Source organism: Squalius cephalus (assembly GCF_949319135.1).
Source record: "Squalius cephalus genome assembly, chromosome: 22".
Taxonomy (NCBI): domain Eukaryota; kingdom Metazoa; phylum Chordata; class Actinopteri; order Cypriniformes; family Leuciscidae; genus Squalius; species Squalius cephalus.
Window position 1 is genome coordinate 28,745,990 of NC_137143.1, and position 15,159 is coordinate 28,761,148.

The following is a 15,159-nucleotide window of genomic DNA, read 5'->3' on the forward strand; positions in this document are numbered from 1 at the left end:
ATTGTGTTCCAATGTTTCAAGGCCGTTGTTCTAGAGCAAAAGAGGATTATGAAAGAAGTTTTGAGCTTTTAATTTTGATTAAGTGGTTCGTGCATGTATCTGTCAGCAATTAGGAGCTGATTGCTATTAATGCAGTCTACATTGAGATTATCCTCCTAATTCCTCTTTTGTTTCAAGCTCTATGAAGCTTTTCAGTGATTTCATTTGTATGATATATTTCACAGCCCCTGGGAAATGCTTATTGGTGGTTATTAAAGAGTCTTCAAGTGTTTTCTTAAATAGCTTTGCTTTTATTTTCACCCATTCCCTAGAATTGTTTCACTTTCTATTTTTCCTTTGTTATAACTGGGGTTTTAAGCTCATATATATATATATATATATATATATATATATATATATATATATATATATATATATATATATATATATATATATATATATATATATATATATATATATATATATATATATATATAGAACTATAATAAATTTTACATTTAATGCTTTCAGACATATTTTGTCCAGGGGTTCATTTTAAATTATTAAAAGTTAAAATATTTAATTGGTTTTGTTTTTTTAGTGATGCCCACAATTGAAAAGCTTCTGAATACAGACTGGAAAGAAAAGTTCCTTGGGAAGGGTCTTCAGGCCAGTGTCAACTTAAAAGGTGAATTTATCTGTTTATACTGCACACACAGTACATACACTTTGTCATGCAAATCATTTAGTAGAGTAACCATATAGCATTGTGTGTGTGTGTTTTTCAATTGTGATTGGTTCATCTCACATTTGTTTTTCACTGACACCTTTTGCCTGACCATCAGCTTGTGCGTATGTGTTTACAGGAACCCCAGAGAGTCTGGCAGAGAAGGAGTTTCAGTTGTTGTTGATGATAAACCAGCTCTCTGGTCTGCGAGAGCAGCTGCTAGGAGCTCATTCAGAGCAGAGGAATATGGCCGCTCTGCTGCTGGAGAAACAGCAGCAACAGATGGAATTGGCAAGACAGCAGCAAGAACAGGTGTGGAGACACTTTTAGTTGAACAAGTGACAAGGAAAAAGATGGAGCATTTGAAGAGGAACTGCAAAAAAGCAGTGTCAGGAAAAGCAATATAAGAATTAGTTTGGTTTCTGAATGCTGATTTTCTGTTTTAGATTGCCAAGCAGCAGCAGCAGCTGATACAGCAGCAGCATAAAATCAATTTACTGCAGCAGCAAATTCAGGTGAGGTTGATGATTCAAAACCTTGCAGTTTACTTCACTGTATGAACTACTAGAGTCTGGGGAGAATCTTATGATCTTGATCAATGAAAAGGTTAACGTTAAGGTTAACGAGTGCACAAAGAATAAGGATGTGCGACGCATTTATAATAAACACTGTAACGTTCTGTACAAAATAACAATGATTTCATGGTGACTTTAAGGAAGAAATAAATTGAAATGAGGTCATTACACGACAGTGAGTAAATAGAACTTACCTGTTTGGGTGAATTGTTCCATTAAGATTATTTGGACAGAGTGGAAATACAATATTAGGTGACTTAAGGTGTTCTCTGTGACATTTGAACCAGCAGGTAAACATGCCGTACGTTATGATCCCCGCCTTTCACCCCAACGCCCAGCCGTTGCCAGTCACCTCTGAGGCCCAGATGGGTTTACCTCTGCAGCCCATTCCCTGCAAACCAGGTAAGGCCGCACCAAACCCTCAAGAAAACTTCCTCAACTTCCGTCCCTTCGGCGAATGGAGTGAATTGTTCGCACATCCTGATATAGGCATAGAAGACCTACCTATTTGCATATTGAGCAACTGTTAGCTTTTACAATAAGAGTCTGTTAGGACACAGGATTCAGCCATCTGTTATCTTCAGATGGATCAAATAGCATCTGTCAAAAATCTCTAAATAATTGACTTCAAATATTACCCTTTGTTGGTTATTTGAAAAACTTGTTTGCTCTTGCGCCTTTCAGCGCAAGCTTATCAGCTGTGGCTTGTAGTTTCAGTTAATATGTAGCGTAGTGCAAGCTGAATTGAAAGAGTTAATATGCTATTCTATGCTAAAGGGAAATAAAAAAACTTTTTATTCTAAGAACTTTTCTTAATACATGTTCGTCTAAAGGTCTGTTCTGTAATACAAGTAGTTATTGCATGAATTGATGGTCTTGCTCATGTCTTTGGTCCACTTAGAAAGAACTTCATAAAGAAAGACTCATTGAAAGGTCTGCCCAAGTGATTTCCTTGCACATTCATTGAAGAACGGCTCAGGGCTGTCCATTGAATTAGAGTGCATATTGATCAAGTAAAATCCAGAGCAGGCTCTTTGCATTGACGTCTGTAATCTATGGAACTGTGCCCTCGCTCAGTTAAAAGACTCTTGTAAACGTACAACTTTGATGCTTGTATGCATGTATTCCATTCGCTTAGAAGATGAAGGATAGAAGGAAAGAACAGGGAACAATAGGACAAGTGTATGAGCTAGTCGGTTAACAGCATGCCTGACACAATCGAGCTGGCCTTGTAAAGAAACTTGGAATTGATGGCCAAGGACTCAAGCAAATCTGAGCTCAAAGAGTTTATCCAGCTGCTAAATTAGATAAACACTTAGCAGTTTGCAATGCTATATGTCTTAGAAGTCATTAAGGATACAGAGCATTTGGACTGATAGTAACTAGGAAAGATTTAGATGCTTTGCTTTGAACCTGTGAAACAGAAACATTGACCTGAACCTGACTTGAAACCTGATAGTTGGCCATGTCCTGTTGTGCTCAGATTTGGTTGCAGATCTCTTGCATGCCCACTGACCATTTATGTTTGTAAATCCTTACATTTCAGTCTTTTAAATGTACTTGTTTGTTTGTTTTTAGTGGAATATCCCATGCAGTTGCTGCCCAATCCACACTCCAAAAGGTCCAGTGGTACAGTCTTTCGCCAGGTACACCATCTAGCGCTGATCTGCAGGTCATCTTTCACTTTGTTTTATTTTTAGTAATTTATTAACGACTCTCACTCTGACTTTCTGCTCAAGGACACCAGTCAACCTCTCAACCTCACGGCTAAACCCAAGACCCCAAGCCCCCAGGCACTGGAACTGGCCCACTTGCAGTCAGGGTACCGACCCAGAGATATGCCCCATAGCCCTCCTCGATCTGCCCTCAGCCTAAGTATGTGACACTTCACCACACCAACACATCCAGTCTCCAAAATTACAATGTGCTTGTGAGTTTGAAGCAGTGCTATGTGCTTTAATCTGATTTGAAAGATTGTTTTGTTACAGTTGATCTTGCAATTTCCTCTCAACCCTTAATAGTAGATTAAGACTGTGAATTTCTTTATTACAGTTGCACAACAAATTGCTTAGTATTTATGTTGTGCTGTCAGATGTGTCCAAAAATATCTCTACCTCTTTATGACCCTGTTTACACCTGGTATTAGATGCGTCTTGGTCGATTGATCACAAGTGGATGACGCTAAATACAGGTGTAAACGGGGTCTAAAACTTTTTTAGCTTGTCCACTTTCGACCACTTCCAGAGGTAGTCGAAAACGCATTTGACCAGATTGCTTTCGTAGTGTAAATGTTCATATGGTCGAATGTGTTCGAACAACCACAGAAGACGCCTACTGTCCGCCTACTGACCTGATGTGTAAACATTATGGGAAGAGCGCTAGCCAGACAGGATTTATACTTTTGTTGGCTAAAGACCCAAGTCTAGTTTGAAGACACAATGTTCTCTCACCATTCCTGGTTTCTAACACACTCGCAAATTCAATTCATGTAAATTGCGTGAGCTTATATATATATAAGCTATAGGTGGTAAATGTATGGGCTTTTTTATATATATATATAAAAAAGCCCATACATTTACCACCTATAGACCCTCCCCTCAAAGAAATTAGGACAGAAGTGGTTGAAAATGTACAAAATGGACAGATTAAAATACCAGGTGACTCCCTCGTCTACTACTACAAAACGCATCTTAATACCAGGTGTAAAAAGGGCCTATGAGTCAGACATGTCCACTGTGGTTTTCCTGCTGTACTCTCATGGCATTGTTTGAGAGGGCAGTCCTTGAGGTTCACATTCAGTAAAAATTACTCTCTGCACCCTGTTAGAAAGGACCCATCTTAGGGTTCCCACTGCCAACATGCCTCTATCCCAAGTATTAACGACAGTTGTCAGCAGTTCAGAAAACCTGTTCCCCCTTCGAACCAGCCCCTGAGAATGTGTCAGCACCTCAGACGTGACTGTTTGTCTTAAGCCTTTGGACTCAAGACTGGGGTCTTGTCCTGGATCGGATCATATACTTGAGACCGAGCCAAGGGCTTTATTTGTGCATCACAAGACAGAGAGGGATAAATGTATCTCTCTTGACCTTGTCTAAAGTTTCCTTTCTCTCTCGCCCTTTCACTCTTCAGGCTTCTTGGGAGAGGGTGATGTTGTGACACAAGCCATTCATGATGCCCAGCAGCTGTTGCGTGGAGGACAAGGCCCGACGGGCAGAGAGAGGGACCGTGAGAGGGACAACAACACAAGGCTGGTGAGTCAACGTCTTAGCGCACACACACACAAACACGCTCTCACATTCTCCACACCCCAGTTCTCCAAGGTTCCTCGGGCGGCACCTGGGGCCCGCTGTTTGTCACCATTGGTCATGCTTCAAGGTTGAAACATCGGGGCAAGTATCCATTAATGGCCCGCACTTGAAACAGCCCTCTTTCAGAACACCCACTGTGTTACAGGAGAAGAGGGACGGTCAGGGTCAGCGATGGATATTGGTTTACAGAGGTTCATGATATCGGTTAAACAAGGGGTACATTCCCATTTCAGCCAAGAGCAGCTGCTATTAGAGTCCTACCACAACTTGTATGTTCACTTGTTTGTGTTCGTGGCAATTGTGAAATGGCCTCAAGTCTCCGTAGACACCTGTTTCGACAACCACTTTGTTTCTGCTTTTGAGTTCAGTTTAACCTCAGGGAGATCTGACAGTGATTTCGCCTTTGTTGTCAACTGGGTTTTGAATCATTCCACTTAAACCTGTTTTTACAGCTTGACACTTGTACAACTGTCTTGCATACTCTTGAATATCCTGGTAGACATTGACAACAATGCCAAGCTATTTGAAAGGGAGAAGAGTATAGCTTCAAAATTGTATTTGACAACCACAAATTTCGCTGGGGCCCTTTGTATCTTATGCTCTCTACACATTGTACGATTTTGGACTGTCCCAGACGAAAGATGACCAATCGTGGCGATTTCTGTGGTCGTAGCTCCTAAACGGTGGTTGTCATGGTCCTGTCGCACGGTCAAAATGCGATAATTTTCTGACAGTATAAAAAAAATGAGCATGATCATCTCACAGTGTGTTTTCTACTATGACTAGCGTCTACTGACTAGCCAATAAAAATGCAACATGAAGTGGCGTATTGATCACTGCAACATGGCGCTAAAACTTAAAACTACTTGCCTCAAGCTCCATTTGCAAGATTGGCATACCATGTCCATATTTTCCTCTTTTGCTTCCTGCTCTTTTTTTAGCGCACATTAAAAACCACAACTGCCAAAGTGCGATTCATCTTGCTCTACACTATCATCGCACAGTACCCAAGTTTATTAGATCCATGTCGTACAGTGTGATTTGTAATGATCTTATAGGATTGCTGAAATCATACAGTCTGTAGCAGGCATTACATTTTCTGTCTTTTCATTTTGATTGATTATAAGGAGTCGTCTCGAGACCGGATGGATGAAGGACAGTGCCTCAGGACGAATGAGGACCACCTCAGCAGTGACTCTGAGGGTACGTATGGGCCATCATTGTCAACTTCAATTTTCTTCTTTTTTTTTTCTTGGTGGTACATTAATTAGTATGCTGTCTGATTGTTATGCTTTAGCTGTTGGTTAGTTTGCATGGGACAGTGTTTTTTTAATTAATTTCCTTTCCTGATACAGCCATACACGTTCAACATGATGTCTTTGGCTATTGTGTTGCATCTTGCACGGTTTCCTAAAGTGATACTGTGTCAACTTAAAAAAATTGATCCCTGCATTGCGTTCCATTCTCTTGCAAACCGTGTTGGTCTTTTGTAAACACCCCCTAAGAAGCATGTCCATTTCGAGATCACCTCATCCCAATCTAATTATGGATGGCTAGCAGGTAAGACAGGTTAGCTGACTAGTCGTTCAGGAAACCCTCAGAATAGTTGGATAGTTTTGCATGTCACTAGTACGTGCACAAAATTTGAATCAAGAAATTTCAGTCGATCATGCAATTTTCTGATCAAATAAACAAATGGTGAATTTATGACTATTTCTCATACAATAAAAACCTCTTTGGCATGCAGCAAACACAGATGCCACCTGCCTGTGTAATTGCACTTGGCTGCAGGGCGTGTAGTCAAACAAAAGGAAGTTTTGTGTGTCTAGACTGATTGTTTTTTTTTAATCTTGTTGTTCCCAACAGGACAGATGGCAATCTCTGGTGTGGGAAGCTATGGTGAATCCCGGACTCCCTCCTCTGGCCACATCAAACGTCCCATGAACGCCTTCATGGTGTGGGCTAAAGACGAAAGGCGACGTATCCTGCAGGCGTTCCCTGACATGCACAACTCCAGTATCAGCAAGATCCTTGGTAAGATTTGTTTTGACAAGACATTTTGAATTAGATTTTAGTGATAATGATTGTCTAATGATTGTTACCAAACTTTAGATAGTTTACTAGTAGTCATATTATCAGAATATTGCTATATTTGAACATTCTCATGTTGCATGCACATAAATGACTGATACAAAAAACAAAAACAAAAAAACAACTTTATTTGCAAATTGTAATTGTTGTACTTGGTCTTTTGCTCTGCCCAATGACCACACATCATCAGTTCATGTTATATTCATGTCTTTATTTGTTAATAGTAATATAAGCAAACTGTGTTAGCTTTGTCCACCAAATGATGTTTTATTAACAAAGTTCGGGAGGAGCACAGAAAATTTACCTAATTAACACAAGAGGAGCGCATTCAGTTAATCAACTCAATTAACAAGATAAGAGGTGTATATATACAGCTGATTTACCTCTGTTCCATGACAGTTTTCCAGCATCCCTCCACCACCCCATCTCCTCACTTCTAACTATTCCTATCCCAACCTGGGATGGGGGGAGTACTCTGGGTTCAGGCCAAATTCTGAGCATGGAGCCATCCCCTCGGACATCAAGCCAAATACGCATAACCTTTACTCTATTTAATTATATGCAAGTGTGAACTTGTGAAAGTCCAAACTTTTTGGTCGTCTTGTCAAAGAAAAATGTCATCAACGAAAGGAATGCTCTAGTGACTGTACTGTCTCTAATCCTTTCTCTTTGTGGATTCTGAAGCACCTGTTCTGACAACATTGTCCTCATTGTTGTATTATTATTTCATCTCTTTTTACTCCTTTATCTTTCTCTTGAGATCAGTTGTTTATTGTTGGGTTGGGCTGGGGGGTTATGGGAACTGTGGGTTCTTTATGCTCACAGCTAATCCTACAGTCAGCAGTTTAAGTGTTACTCTGTAAAACACATCTATATTTTCGAACATGTAACTTGCTGTGGCCCCCTGGAATGGAGAGGAGGACAGAAGGTCTTAGGGGGATAGAAAAGGGGTCACACCAGGGCACATACAGCCACCTGGCTCCTGGGGTGACAGGAAAACAACACCCAGAACTTCAGCCCCCTCATCCCTTGCTGCACCTCTGCCTTCCTCAGTGCTTTCCTTTCACAAAACACTTGCATTCCATTCCATTGTGGCGCTACCGAGACCCTCCTGATTCAAGCTTTTTTTCTCCTCCCAAACATGGCCTGAAGCTCTTTCTGGTACACACCTAAGTTTCTGTCAGTTTCCTACCCTTTTAGCCCGCAGCACACTGTCATTGAAGGCAGCGATGCACGCATGCAGTCAATAAACCGAATTCTTACAAAGTCAAACATTCCCAACGTGTAGCGAATTAGGTCAGTGAATTCTTCAGGTCGCTGATTGTTTTTTTTCCCCGTTTGCACTTCTTTGTACTTTCACTCTGAATTATCTCTCTCTTCCTTGTCGTTGTGGAATTTAAACTCACAGACTTTCAAAAATACCACTGAAAAACCTGCTCCAAGCCAAAAGTACATTGACACTTCCTTCTAATAAACTGGTTTGACTATTTTAGCTTCATTCATTACTAACAGGTGCATAAATTCAAATATAGAGGCATACAATCTCCTTAGGCAAATTCTTTTAGTGGATTAGTGTCCATAATATATAAGCAGATGAGCTCTACAATAACACTCTGCATGAGTACACTACCAATACGTCAACAACGTACCGTCATTTGCCACTAACAAACAAACTCCAATTATCACAATTACAGGGATAATTTGTAATTATCCCGGACGAGCCCCCATTAAATGTTACGACTTCAAGCTTTGGTCTAGGGTTGGAAGAGGTAACATTGAGATTGTGATAAATATTTGGTGTGTTGAAGATGGCAAGAGACCATGTAAATGCTGTAAATGTGAGATTTTACTAGCAAATTTTTAAGTCATCCACTAGAGTGGGCAATTTAACTACTCTCCCAGCTAATCATTTGCTATGGTTACGGCATATTTGGCGCAACTGAATTTGAGCAAAAACAACTAAAATGGATGGGTGGCTTGTCAAAATCCTGAATACCAGAGATGGTAAGATGGTAAAACTGAATGAAAAATAAGCTACGCCATCACACAAAATTCTATAAGCTGTTGATAATTTTTTTTATGATTATTTATTTATTCCAAGGTTGAACATGGTCCACATGTGCGACCACAAATAACTATGTACAAGACCAGGGTTTGCTTGTAAAAAAATAACGAAATAAAATAAAAAAAAAACATTATAATAGATAAATGAATAAATTAGGGGGTGGATTAACAACACCAGCACAGCTCCAGGTCTTCCACTGCTCCTCCCTGATAACGTTCAGAAGAAAGCTGTTGATATTTTGAATGTTTCAGTTTAACTAATACCCTGTTTACCCCGGACGCGACACGATGCAACACACTAAATCCCGACAGTAAACTGACGCCTAGTACTGTTTCTGACATTCTCCAAAGTGTGCATGTGCTACTTTTGACATGAAAAACAAATGGATTTGCAATGGTCACTTTGTCGTGTCCAGTGTAGACATCCTCAAGCTGTTACGGCAAGGTGTAGACACAGTTTTGCACACTATATGCAGCATATTAAGTAATATAGCAATGATGTTCGAACGCATCAAGTAATATAGCAATGATGTTTGCGAGTGAAATTAGATAAACCTAGGGGGCCGCATGTCCTAAAAGTTTGAAAACTGTTATATAATACCTTAATTTCATGCCTGCTTGTTGCCTCAGGTTCCCGTTGGAAGTCCATGTCCAATCAGGAGAAGCAGCCGTACTATGAAGAGCAGGCCAGATTGAGTCGGCAGCACCTGGAACGTTACCCAGACTACAAATACAAACCCCGGCCAAAGCGCACCTGTATTGTAGAGGGAAGACGACTGCGGGTGGGAGAGTACAAGGCCATGATGAAGAGTCGACGACAGGAGCAACGAGTAACGTACCCTCCGAGGTGATGCCCGCAGACACACTCAACATGTCAGTCGTCTGAATAACCTAATGATGGTTCCCGATTCGCCCTCTTACAGTCAACATTTCTTCCCACAGCCAATCAGAGCAGCAGCTACCGTACCCCTCCAGTGAAGTACAGTACCCAACCACACCTGTGTCCATGACCACCTTGCCCTTGCACCCTGCCCTCCTGGAGCACTACCTGCCCCGAGCTCTGGAGCCCCCGCAGGTCCGAGGCGACGAGACGCAGGAGGCCGCACGGCCCCGACAGCCCTACAGCGAAGGGGAGGAGAGTGACACGGGCGAACGCAGTGAGGGAGAGCTGGTTGTCCTCACCGACTGAGATGAAACGAGGAAAGGATGGGAGGACAGAGAGGGTGGAAAATGCAAGAGGGGGAATGAGATGGAGAAAATAATCGGACGTGATGGTGTCCAAAAAATGGTATAGGTCAGTGTTTTCCAGTCCAGTTTTGAGGATGTCCTTGCAAACTGGTTTCAAACCTGCCAGATCGGTCACATGGTCCTCTAGGGTTGGTTAGGGAGGCAGCAGACATGATGACAAGTAGTTAAACAAAGGATAGATATTCATATTTCAGATTTTTCCAGTGGTGTAGGCCAGGCATACAGGATAGGTCTTACACACTGACCAGAGCCTGGAAAAAGCAAGACTTTTTCAGTCTACAATATTCGCTGTTAGACTGCAGATCTTGAGTCGTTTGAAGGCACTGTGGAGCTGGTGTTGCAAAAATTGTCTACTGCACATTTTATGAAGTAAATGTTATCTGTAAAGTGCATAAGAAAATGCTAGGGAATCGACTCTTCTAGAAGGGGTATAGATAAGAATATTGACGATTGACTTGTTTGAAAAAGTTCCACAGATCATACAGTGTCAAATAATAGAATGCATAAGAAGGAACGGTTCACCCAAAAATGAAAATGAGATTAGAGCGAGTAAACAGTGACAAAAATATAATTTTTGGATGAACTATTTCTTGAAATAGCCAATAGATGGAGAGCTCTGAATGATTAGCCATAGAAAAAAAAAAAAAAAAACTAAAGCCTGTGTGCTTTATAATGCTTATTGATGTCACCAGGGGTTTCCTGCAAAAGTTCCTGTTAAGACTGTGCCAAGGTACTTTCCAGAGCTAAAGGGCTGAGCAAAAAAGAAAACAAGTGGACTTGGAAAAAGGAAGGAACATTCCCGAACTCCTTGTCCAATTTATTATATCTAGTTATCAGATGACGATTATAGGCTGTTCTGTTACAGAGATTTAAGTAGCCTGCCTCTTTAAGACTCTGTCTGAGGGCAGTGAAGGACTGCAGGCTTTCTTCAGGTTGGTGGCGTCCTCTGCTGTTTGAATCTGGGTACTGCACTTAAAATATTACCCTAGGTCAAAATCTTTTTTTTTTTATTTAGTGCAGAATAATCACTTGAAATGCACTTTTTCCATCTAATATATTTTTTCATACCCTCATGACTCATAATAGAACAATTTTTTTTTCAGAGTAGAATTTTGCACTTGTGTATATATATGCAAATAATTTCTACTATTCATTTTGTGAAAGTACATGTGAATAATACCCCTCAAATTACTCCCATTTTTAAAATTTGGTTTACTTTTCTATTTTAGTGTGTGTATATAGAGTGAGTTTGTGCTGAAGAAAATACCTGAGTTACCATTCCCGCAGTTCTCTTGACTGGGCCTGTATTATTGGGCCGCTCGTCGATTTACAGTTGAGCTGAAATGTAAACATTTTGTGAAAAAAAGAAAAAGAAAAAAAAAAACCTTTATATTTTAAAGAGGAGCTTTTAGAAAGGATTTGCCACTGAATGGATTGCTATGCTAAACCTTATATGTTAAAGAAATGATGTATAAAACTGGATACAGAAATACAGTTTGTATTTTGTCTGTAGAGGCAAAACTGGAAAAATTGCAATCCAGACACGTTGCAAAACCAGCGGATGTAAAATATAGATATAGACTTTATTTTGTTTATAAAAGTGTATAATTTAAAGGTGTACATGTTTTTTTTTCTTCTGTATGTTGCATTTTTCCAAGCAAGTTTTGTGGTTTGTTTTTGAAGCATAAATAAAAATGTTATGTTTACTTTTGTGGTTCTACATTTTTTTATATTTTTTGGAGATATGTTTCAGTATGATTAAGCAATCAGTGAATAATTAGTGAAGTGTTCATGATTAAACTAAGTCACAAACATGCAAGTAGGTGATAATATACAGTTAGATGGACATTATCGCTCAAATATTATCCAGTTTTTATTTAAAGGTAGGGTAGGCAATTTCGGAGCGGCTAGCAATAGCAAGTCTACAAAGCCACGCCTCCTTCAAAACACATCAATGTTTGCAAAGAGTCATGAGACGAGAGAAGGCGTTAAATTACCTCATGTCTCAAAGCACATAACATTACAATAATAATGAACGTAAACAACTTACAGAGCTCTAGTAGTACCAATCCTAGTCTGAGGATGTGAACAGCTCCGGGTAGAATGACACGGGTTACCATCTCGTAATTATGGTTATGACATGGCGTGAACGCAGCACAAGCTTGTTTTGGTTCAGAAGAAACTGTAGGCCTAAAAGATGACTGCTGTTTTCGACTACAACACACTGATGACCTGTGATGTCTGTGTGAGCAGGTGCGCGGAGGTATGCAAATACATTTGTTGACAGGCAGGTAAGACATAGTAGCATTGCACTGGATGAACATATTTTGTTCATGAGACTTCCACAGTAGACCACTTCTATTATTGACTGCAATTAGGATACGTTTCAACCAGTATAACAGTGTTAATAAAACAAATTACCTACCCTACCTTTAAAAGTTCAGTAGTCAATAGTTCAGACAACCCTCAAGGAACTATAGGATTTAGTGACTTTAGATCATACATAGATGTCCTCCATCTTGATTCCATCAAATATTTCACAAACACAACTCTCGTAACAAATCAGAACATAGGCCTACATTAGCGCTGCTATTTGACTGACCAGAACTTGCGAATCATTACCTGTCCTCTTTATTTACTAAAATGCCATATTGTGTTTCAGCTATCCATTGTAGAGAATATTACATTTAATTACTTCAGTAGTAATATTGATGCTAGGCTGATTGTTTAGAACGTTGTATTTTTTCTTTGCGGAAGCTGTTTTTTCCCTTCTCTCTCCATATACGCTTTTAGCTCATTCGTACAATTGAGACTTGCAGAAAACGAGTCCCTCCACATTAGCGCGGAGGATGTTTCCCTGCACGTGTGTAACTGCATTGTGCTTGTTTGATTCAGGATATCCTCAATAGTAGTGTTCCTGTGCTTACCGGGACAAAATGCAGGTCACCGTCCACAGGAGACAGGCAAAAGTTCAAGGAGGAAACTGAAGTGTTTGACCGGGTGTGGTGCAAAAGACTCGCAATTCACTTTGGGTTACCAGAGGCAAATTTGGCATTTTTAATGCACAGTACAGATTATTATAGCATATCAAAGAAAAAAAAAAAAGAAAAAGCAACTTTTTTTTATACAAAGGCAAATGCACACAAACAGATCTGACAACTCTGACATTTTAATGGAAATTTTTGGAATAATTATTAAATTATCCTCCCACAGTTGAATAGAAGCGAAAACATTATACAGTGTTTTTTCACAATATTTCACAGTATTTACAAACTCCTTATCAGTGCCGAAAGCATCGCTGCACTACAGTAGCGCCCCCTGCTGGTCTCCAGCAAACACATACTTGGGTCCATGCCAACCTAATAACCCAATACACTCCCAGTTCAGTTAAATATACAAAACAAGTAGAAATATTAAAGATATAAGGATAAATGAAACATTATCTGTACATTGTTTCAGTACATTCACAAAAGAACTGATCTCAAATAAAGCGCAAGCTGTGAAACCGATTTGTTTGGTATCATAATAAAAATCCTGACACAGATGCTTCCTGTAAACATCCCTTTTAAGAGCAGAGGTTTAAAAAGGGACATTCACAAGGTCATTTCAAATCATAGAGAAAATAACTTTGTGTGTGTGTGTGTAATATATATATATATATATATATATACATACATACACACAGAGGTGGTGCTATGAAATGTCTAGGATGTTCAAATTTACTTTGTTGCACCATAAGTCTTAATTCCAAAGGGAATAAACAGTTGTGGCCACATTGAAATTTTCATATTAAAGTGGAAAAATATAATCTCGCTTCAACAAAATTAAACTTTCCAAAAAACATAAATGGTGCTTGTAAACATTTCCCCCCTTCACATTAGAAATGTCCTTCACATAAAAAAGAAAAGAAAACTGAACAGAAGTGGTTTTCTTGGTGGACACATTCACATATGTACATCTACACAGATATCTTACCATTGCACTCCTGTTATATGAACATGTTGTTCAAATTCATAACATTCTTAATGCATGTATGGAATATGCAACTTATATAAATATGTTTCACTTTTTTCAGTCATCATGGACCACAAAGTGACAAAGATCTAAAAATACATTAACTGATCTTAAATATTGAATCTTATGGAAACTTGTCAAGAGCATGTCCGGGTCATATCTCAAATCAAGAAATATGACATTATCAATAAAGAATGTGAAGCATATTTTATTCGTTATGACAATTTATCCCAGTAGCTTAATATAATGAGAAAAAAAAAGTAAATAAATGTACATTGTAAAGTACGTTTACAGTATTTTTAATTAATTAATTAAATTTTTTCACATTACAGCATTTGAAATTTTAGGAGAATCTTTATGGTAAATTTATTTGTACGCAATTGTTTTTTATTTTGTGGTGAAATATGACCTGGAAATGTTTTCACAAGATTCACCTTAAAATCGCAAATCAAGTTTTAGATCCAAGCAGTGAACAGAACCAAAACAAAGTATATTAGCACAGAGCTATCAGGCTGTTCCAAGTCATTAGAGAAACACTGGCTACAAAATTATTCATGGTTTTGTTGAAGGGCCTCTTGCTTTCAGTCGTCGCCCTCGGCTCAAACCGTTTTATTATTAACCTGCACCTGACACAGAGCCAGAGACACCTCCGGGATTTCACTGTGACCCCACCGCTCAAACACAACGCCTAGCTTCAGTTTCAAGACGTTCTGAATATGACTGCTGTACTAACTGATCAGCGACTGATCTGGTTGGTCAGTAAAAGGACACTTGGGTTCAAGAAGCTGCCAGAGAGATAATGATTCCAGTTATACAGATACTGACTTCTATAAAGTGGTACATGTATGACGTCAGAACCCAGAAGTCTGGTTCCTTCAAGGTTTTCCTATGGGGTTTTTAATTTATGAGTAAAATAAAGCCTGTGGTAAACATAACTTGACAATACTTTGATGTTTTGTTCTGCAACGTACACGACACACACCCCAAACTGTCTTATCTAGTTACTTATGAAAAACGCATGTTTGCAAAAATGAACATAACTGCTTCAAAATTCACGGTTTCGCTATGGGTGTGTTATTTTACGTAGTAGAACAAAACGTCATATTGTCAAGTTATGTTTACCACAGGCTTTTACAATCAAAAACCCCACAGG

General features: G+C 39.3%; 1 protein-coding gene across 6 annotated transcripts in view; it reads left to right on the forward strand.

Moving 5' to 3' along the window:
• The window catches only part of sox13 (SRY-box transcription factor 13), a 28,243-nt gene extending 16,545 nt beyond the window's left edge, over positions 1–11,698 (forward strand). For 3 of the 6 annotated variants that reach the window (XM_079856964.1, XM_079856965.1, XM_079856962.1), the window contains exons 4-14: positions 581–667; positions 846–1,018; positions 1,153–1,221; positions 1,569–1,683; positions 2,860–2,927; positions 3,021–3,156; positions 4,411–4,532; positions 5,717–5,792; positions 6,456–6,623; positions 9,375–9,591; positions 9,687–11,698. In XM_079856964.1, the coding sequence (XP_079713090.1) occupies positions 581–667; positions 846–1,018; positions 1,153–1,221; positions 1,569–1,683; positions 2,860–2,927; positions 3,021–3,156; positions 4,411–4,532; positions 5,717–5,792; positions 6,456–6,623; positions 9,375–9,591; positions 9,687–9,933 (1,478 nt within the window). In that variant the 3' untranslated portion in view covers positions 9,934–11,698. The remainder of the gene's footprint in view (positions 1–580; positions 668–845; positions 1,019–1,152; positions 1,222–1,568; positions 1,684–2,859; positions 2,928–3,020; positions 3,157–4,410; positions 4,533–5,716; positions 5,793–6,455; positions 6,624–9,374; positions 9,592–9,686) is intronic. The other 3 variants (XM_079856966.1, XM_079856967.1, XM_079856963.1) reach the window with 1 other exon arrangement.
• Positions 11,699–15,159: the final 3,461 nt, after the last annotated feature.